Genomic DNA, 7,679 nt, shown 5'->3' with positions numbered 1-7,679 from the left:
GGGCAACTAACCCTTCCCAGTTTGCTAATCCAATCTGCACTCCTGCTTCTGCCAGGAATCAATCTCTTTCAAGGCTGCACGTGTCATTTTATTAAGAAATAAGAGAGAACAGGGAGAAGCAGCTTTAAAAGCAGCAAGCCGTGCAGGGGCTGGGAGACACGGGCTGCCAAGTCTTTGGGAACACTCAGAGATGAATTTACCACAGGAGTGCCACATGGCAGTGCTGCTGGTATAGGTACCGTGCTGCTAAAGCAGCTCTCTACATGCTGGTTATGAAGAGACACAAGTCTTGGAACTGGAGACACAGAGCTCACTAAATCCAATGGTCACAAAATGCGAAATAAAGGGAGTGTATTTTTCCATGCCATAGGAGCCACTGACCCAAGCTGAAAGCCCTGGAAGGAAAAAGCAAAGGGGCATATAAGCACTCCCCTGGGAACTGACTGTGAATGAAGCAGCTTGGTTTTCACTTGGATTTGCAGACACATGTTTGTGAAGAAAATGAGGGTGGAAAAACTGGAGAGATTTCTGAGAGGACCATAGGCTTGTACTTGAGGGAAATGTACCTAATGTTGGATGATGTGGTGGGGATGCTCAAGGTACACAAAATGCAGAAACATCCAATTTGTATTTCATCCTGCTGAAAGCAAGTCATAATTCCTAATTAGATGTTCAGACCAAAAAGAGGTCATTTATTTCCAAGTGCTTAGGAAAAAGTGTGAAATTGTAGGATGTGAGGAAGAGTTTTCGCTCTATTATTGCAGTGACAAAGCACAGCATCTTAAATAAAGTCAGCAGTATTATTTTGTGTATGCTTAGGAGGAAACGGTAATCCCTCATCCAACATCACCTGAGTCTGCAATTACCACAGTGTAAATCAGGCCATAACTATATATGCACAGCCATTCACTTACTGGGTCCCAATCAGCAAAACTATCACTGTTTTGTATATTGGAAGAAGAAAACAAAACAGTAAACTTGTTTACTGGCTACTTTGTTTCTAGAAAGACAATTTGCATAGATTTCTTTATATCACTGGGGACCAAAGTTCTTAATACCAAGAAAGATAAAAAGTTCTTAAAGCCAAAGCCTAAGAATCATCAAGGTTGCAAAATAAGATCATCAGGTCCAATAATGAACCCAGTACTGCCAAGCCCATCACTAAACGGTGTCCCGACATGCCATGTATTTTGAATATCTACAGAGAAGGTGACTGCACCACTTCCTGGAGCAGTCTGTTCCAGTGCTGGATTCCTTTTGGTGAAAAATTTTTTCTTAATATCTAATCTAAACCTCCCCCGGCACAACTTGAGGCCATTTTCTGTTGTCCAATCACTTGTGTTTGGGGACCAGAGACCAACTCCACATCCGGTTACAACCTCCTTGCAGAGAGTTGTTGAGAGCAATAATGTCTCCTCTGAGCCTTCTTTTCTCCAGGCTAAACAACCTCAGCTGCTCTTCACAGGGCTTGTGCTCCAGACCCTTCACCAGCTCTGTTGCCCTTCTCTGGACACGCCCCAGCACCTCAATATCCTTCTTGCAGAGAGGGCCCATGGTTATGGAGATATGGCCTCATCAGTGCTGAGTACAAGAGGACAATCCCTGCCCTGGTCCTGCTGGCCACACTATTACTGATCCAGGCCAGGATGCTGCTAGCCTTCTTGGCCACCTGGGCACATGCTGGTCAAAAGCAGTGCAAGGTCAAACCCCCGTTTTCTTTTCCCAGTGTTCACCAAGCAGAGGGTGATTCCTGAACCTGTCTATAATGTCTGTCAAGATGGTGAGTCAACTCTTGGGAATCCTGGAGGTTACCTGGCAGCTTGTCCAGTCAGCTCAGCCTTGGTTAAAGAATCAAAGGGACTGTTTGAAGTCAATAACTGTGGGATTTTGCAAATACCAGTCTGCCTGCAACATATCTCTGGTGTAACATGGAATACTGTTCAGACATAGGGATTTTTTATTCAGTTCAAAAAGGAATTAATGTTTAAACATAGCTATCACAAAGTTCTCTGTAGCACTGATGGTGTAAATTAATTGCAGTCCTACCTCATGAGGCGAGGTGGAGGGACAGGTATTGGTCTCTTCTCTCTGGTGAACAGTGACAGGACCAGAGGGAAAGGCCTAAAGCTGAACCTGGGGAGGTTTAAGTTGGATATTAGGAAAAGGTTCTTCATCCAGAGGGTGACTAGGCACTGGAACAGGCTCCCCAGGGAAGTGGTTACAGCACCAAGCATGACAGAGTTCAAGAAGTGTTTGGACAATGCTCTCAGGCACATGATGTGACTCCTGGGGATGCTTGTGTGCAGGGCTAAGTTGGACTCGGTGATCCTGGTGGGTCACTTCCAACACAGAATATTCTATGATTCCATGATCCTGTGATTTTAAGAGACTTATTTTCAGCAGTTTGTCATACATTAACTACACTTTCTAGAACACAGAAACACTCACACAGCAATGTCAGCCCCTTATTCCAGCAGACCCAAAGGGGTCCACACTCCTGACCTGTGACTCATTCTGAAGGCCATTTCAATAGCAGGGGACAGGAAAAATTGACCAGCTGGGACTATTGTTATTGTGAGACCAAAACCTTCCCCTGACATGCCCTGAGGCACTGGAGAAGAGGGCACCTGGGAATCTCATGAGGTTTAACGAGACCAAGTGCAAGGTGCTGCACTTGGGTCAGGGCAACCCCGGTATCAAACCAGGCTGAGGGTTGAACAGATCAAGAGCGGCTCTGACCAGAAGGACTTGGGAGTGCTGATGGATGAAAGGCTGGACATGCTCTGGCCACAGGCACTCACAGCCCAGAAAGCCAAACATGTCCTGGGCTGCATCCCAAGCAGGGCAAGGGAAGGGATTCTGCCCCTCTGCTCTGCGAGACCCCAGCTGGAACACTGCATCCAGCTCTGGGGTCCCCAGCACAGGAAGGACATCAATCTGTTGGAGCGAATCCGGAGGAGACCAACAAGATGATCAGAGGGATGGAGCACCTCTCCCACAAGGAAAGGCTGAGAGAATTCGGTTTGTTCAGCCTGGGAAAGAGAAGGCTTTGAGGTGAGCTAATTTTGGCCTTCCAGTACCTGAAAGGAACTCACAGTAAAGATGGGGAGAAGTTATTCACAAGGGAATGCAGTGACAGGAGGAAATGGGTTCAAATCGAAAGAGTAGGTTTAGGTTAGATACTAAAGAAAAAATCCTTTACCCTGAGTGTGGTAAGGCACTGGCACAGGTTCCAGAGAAGCGTGGATGCCCCATCCCTTGGAAGTAACCCTTGGAAGATGGGGCTCTGATAAACCTGGTCTAGTGGAAATTGGTCCTGCCTATGGCAGCAGAGTGGGAACAGGATGAGCTTTACCATCCCTTAAGCCTCAACCCCTCCGTGGCTCTGGTTCCGTGAGGGGAGCTCGCTGCTCCCGCACAGCCCCAACCATCCCGTGACTCGGGTTCCGTGAGGGGAGCTCGCTGCTCCCGCACAGCCCCAACCATCCCGTGACTCGGGTTCCGTGAGGGGAGCCCGCTGCTCCCGCACAGCCCCAACCATCCCGTGACTCCGGTTCCGTGAGGGGAGCTCGCTGCTCCCGCAGAGGGAGCGGCGGGGGCGGGGCCTGCACCGCCCCCCGCGGGCGCCAGGGCCGGCTCTCCAAGATGGCGTCGGCGCCGCCTCCATCGGCGGCCAAGCTGTACAGGCCGAACCAGTACGTCTCGCTGCCCGCCGAGCTCGACCCCGACACCTACGACACATCGCCGGAGAAGCTCCGCGCCGAGGCCGAGCGCCTGGCGATCCGCTCCCGGCTCAAGCGGCAGTACCAGCTGCAGCTCAACAATCCCAACCGGCCCGCCGTCATCGTGAGTGGGGACGGAGAGGGGCGAGGGGGCGGCGGGGGAAGCGCGGGGCTCGTCCGCCTCACCCGGCGGCGTCCCGGAGCGGGGCCTGCGCCTGCGGCCGTGCTTGGGGCCGGGGCCGTGCCGGCGGGACGCTGCCCGCCTTCCCCGTGACCTTGATGCCTTTCCCGGTGTGCCTTGGCCTCGGTCCCCGGGCGGAGGGGCCAGTGCAAAGTCCTGCCGGCCTCACCGCCGTTCTCTTTGCACCGCAGGAAAATCCCGCCTTAATCCGCTGGGTCTTCGCGAAGTCGCAGAACGTCTACCCTACTTTCCGCCCGACACCCAAGACGTCCTTTCTAGGAGCTGTTTATGGGTTAGCCCCCCTCATCTTCTGGTTCTTTGTATTAAAATCTGACAGGGTAAGTCGACAACGCTGAACATCAGTGAACACCACAAGCACCAGCTTGTAAAATGTAGATCTGCTTGGAGTCTCAGTTTGTGGGATCCTCTTATGTCTAGGAATGATTAATACCATTAAAGCAGTGGGGAAGGAAGGCTGATAGCAAGCCTGCTGTCTCAAAGCCTGTGACTGGTTGTAGAGTCTTGTTTTTCTGAGTGCCCTTTATTGTACCCTTAGGAGTATGGCCAGTCACACTTTGCCTCATCAGGCTATTTCGCAGTCACAAAGCTCTCTGTAGCACTGAGTGAAAATTAATCCTAAATTACTCCTATTTTCAGCAGTTGACATGCATTAACAATGCGTTTTGAGCTTAAAATACACAGGAAGCTTATGGCTGACAGACCATGCAATTGCTTGACCATTTCTCTAATTTAGTGAAGCAAATGGGGAGGAAAAATGATGCTAATTGCAGTGTCTGATCTCAGCTGGACATTTTAATATTTTGGAGGGTTTATCTTGCTTCCATTCTAACTCCTAAACTATGAGTGTCAGAATCTGAGCAATGGTAGATCATTATGGAAAAATTCAGCTATATACATACATAAAAAAATGCTAACAGGCAGACAGTGGCTATTTTTAGTAGAGAATTTGTGGTTGTTGTAAAACACTTTTATTTCCCTCTTTTGCACAGAAGTAGCATTTTAGATCAAATCATAAAGCACAAAGCACTAACATAAATTAACAGAATATTTGTAGGGAATGTTGTTTGCTAGGGTGAATTGAAAATTCAGGTTTTATGAAACATGTTGAGTGTGTTGATAGAAATGTTCTTGAGACTTCAGTACCTCTACAGTATTTTGCCATGCTGAAGTCTTTAATTAGTGTCCAGGATAATTCACTTTCCTTTATTGCAGTTCCTTTAGTGATGTTTGGGGAATTTTCTTGTTTTCCTGGTAGTACATAAGGCACGATAGTCATAGTCTTTTCTCTGAGGAATGTTTGTTGTGTGTCTGAGAAAGCAAGGGATAAATTATCAGGTTTTAAGTTAATCTTCTGGTTTCATCCAGCAGAACAAATGTGGCCATTATCTGCAGTGCCTGTATACTGTAATGGTACCTGTCAGAAAGGTACATGACTGCAGAGTGAGGTACAAATGAGTAGAAAGTGATCACAGGCACTTTTAGGCAAGTTATTAAGAAGTTTCTCCATAATTAGATCTCTAAGATGGATTATTCAGCCAGAAGGAGGAGGTAGAAACCAAGGTACAAATTATGAGACATAAGTAGTTTGGTGAAAAATGCCTTGCAGGAATTGGTCTCTGCTGGCCTGTGAGGTGCCTAGATGTAAGGTCAATCTGAGCAGGTCCTTAGTAGGAGAAGCTAAGTGCCTTATTTTCTTTTACTTTTAAATAGCTTGTGCTCATAGAATCATTTAGGGTGGAAAAGACCCTTAAAATCCTACATGGTGCTACCTTCATGTAGTCTATGCTGAAATACTAGAACTGCTGTTCTGTTATCCCAGGCTGATTGAAAGTCCTTCTCTAATAGGATAATGATAAATGTTCTCTTTCTTCCACAGGATCGTAAAGAGAAGCATATCCAGGAAGGTAAAGTCAAGCGACCGTTCAGTGTATTCTTCTAAGTTCCTGGAATTGCAGTGGGGATGGGCTATAAGTAAAATAAGATTCATTATGTGATGACATTTCTTTGTCACAAGAATAAATCTTAATTGCTTGTTGGTTGTCTTGAATCTTTAAAAACCATGGGAAGTGCAAAAATGTAGGATCTTTATATCTAAACCAGATGGATACAAAGGGGGTGTCTGGAGCTCAGCCATTGTGCTCTTTCAGTGTACATACAGAGGATCCTTTTAAACCATGGAAGTTGCTGCTGTCCAAGAAGGCTGAAATTTAAAATTATTAGCAGGCTAAAATGCTAAACAGGACCAGAGCAGTTTCCTGAAGGAACTACTGCTTGCCTTGCAGATACTTCTTCTTGATGTCACTTTGGCTGTGTGGTTTGCCCTAGCTGGATAATAGGCAAGTTCTGTGATACATTTTTAAGAACTTAGGAGTCTGCCTGACTGCTCTCAATAAGTTGAGTTGAATTTTTTTCCGCTAATGAATTACAAGCCTAAACCATGTGTTTGTTTATTGCAATAAACTTGTATTTTTTATTAGTTCTGGATTTGGAAATAGCGAGCTGAATGTTGTCATGCTATATGTAACTAGAATTTCCACTAATTCTGTGGTTCCTGTGAATGAGAGACAAGAAGTGTAAGATAAGGATTTTTGCTTTGACACTGACTATCTTGTAGTGTAGGAAAATTCATCCCTGTAGGGGGGGCTGCGTTCCCAAAAAAAAAAAAAAAAATTCACCACCAAGCATATCTGAATCTTAGGCCTGCAAAGATGCCTTTCCTGTTTATTCTTATAACAAGTTCTTCCTGCCCAGATCCACTGGTATAGAGGACTCTGGAATTGTTACTGCCAATGTACTGAGCTGTGAGTGCAAAGAAAAGATTTTTGATGCATGCTTGAATTTTTACATGGCCTGTAGGTGCCATCATGCTCCAAACAATCCTCATTTTTCAGTGACTATGGGAATGGTTTCTTCCCAGGCACTGAGGCTTGTGCCAGAAGATCATTCTGATATGAAAGTTGAAAACTTCCCTGTCTGCTGGGAGAGCAGCCAATGTGAAGTCAGCAAAAACAGGTCTACTGCATCCTTTCTTTTCCTGCATGATGAAGATGTAAATGTGGGCCATTTGCAGTCGCTCTCCAGCAGAGTGAGTTGATGAGCTTTTCCACATAATCACAAAGTGGCTGAGGTTGGAAAGGACCTCTGGAAGTCGTCTGGGAGGGAAGTTATCCCTCTGCTCAAGCAGAGCCATCTAAAGTGAGTTGTCCAGAACCACGTATGTATAGGTGGCTTTTGAGTGTCTCTAGAGATGAAGACTCCACAACTTCCCTGGGCAACCTGTGCCCATGCTCAGTCACCCTCAAAACAAAAACACTCACAGTGTGGGTTTTTTATGGTATTTTTTGTTTTGTTTTGATTTTTTTTGGTTTGGTTTGGAGGGTTTTTTTTGTTTTGGAAGGTTTTTTGGTTGGTTGGTTTGGGTTTTTTTAGTTTTGGAGGGTTTTTTTAAAGTACTTCTTTTAAGTGTTTCCTATTGCAGCTCTTGTTGTGTGGGCCATGAAACATTCAGGCTGTGTGGAGCTTGGCACTTAATGCTGTGTGCAGAAACTGGACTAGTCAGTGCCCTGGTTTTGCAATCCCATATGTGCTCCCAGCAACTATTTTGCACCAGTTTCTGCAGCTTGTTCTGCTAGTTTAACTAAAGCAAACCCGTATTATTCTCTGCAGAATAGCTCCTAAAAGACTGTCACAAATGATATTACAAGATAGGGCTGTGGATCAGTGCAGAGAGGCATCAGTGCATGGAGAGAGTGGTA

The 7,679-nt window shown here is 46.1% G+C and overlaps 1 protein-coding gene across 1 annotated transcript; it reads left to right on the top strand.

The window, feature by feature from the left end:
* The first annotated feature begins 3,598 nt into the window (after positions 1-3,598).
* NDUFB4 (NADH:ubiquinone oxidoreductase subunit B4) lies at positions 3,599-5,959 on the top strand. Its single transcript, XM_058829992.1, has 3 exons — positions 3,599-3,846; positions 4,095-4,241; positions 5,801-5,959. The coding sequence occupies exons 1-3, from the start codon at positions 3,646-3,648 to the stop codon at positions 5,861-5,863; spliced, it is 411 nt and encodes a 136-aa protein (XP_058685975.1). The 5' UTR covers positions 3,599-3,645; the 3' UTR covers positions 5,864-5,959.
* The last annotated feature ends 1,720 nt before the right edge of the window (positions 5,960-7,679 follow it).

The sequence above is a fragment of the Poecile atricapillus genome, chromosome 1 (assembly GCF_030490865.1).
Source record: "Poecile atricapillus isolate bPoeAtr1 chromosome 1, bPoeAtr1.hap1, whole genome shotgun sequence".
Lineage (NCBI taxonomy): Eukaryota > Metazoa > Chordata > Aves > Passeriformes > Paridae > Poecile > Poecile atricapillus.
Note: the sequence above shows the minus strand (reverse complement) of the source record. Positions and strands in the feature narration are given on the sequence as shown.

Bases quoted from the DNA above. Each gene is read 5' to 3' on its own strand.
- NDUFB4 (XM_058829992.1), top strand. From the start codon at position 3,646: ATGGCGTCGGCGCCGCCTCCATCGGCGGCCAAGCTGTACAGGCCGAAC. The intron at 3,847-4,094 runs GTGAGTGGGGAC...TTTGCACCGCAG, and splicing joins CCAACCGGCCCGCCGTCATC to GAAAATCCCGCCTTAATCCG. The intron at 4,242-5,800 runs GTAAGTCGACAA...TTTCTTCCACAG, and splicing joins TTGTATTAAAATCTGACAGG to GATCGTAAAGAGAAGCATAT.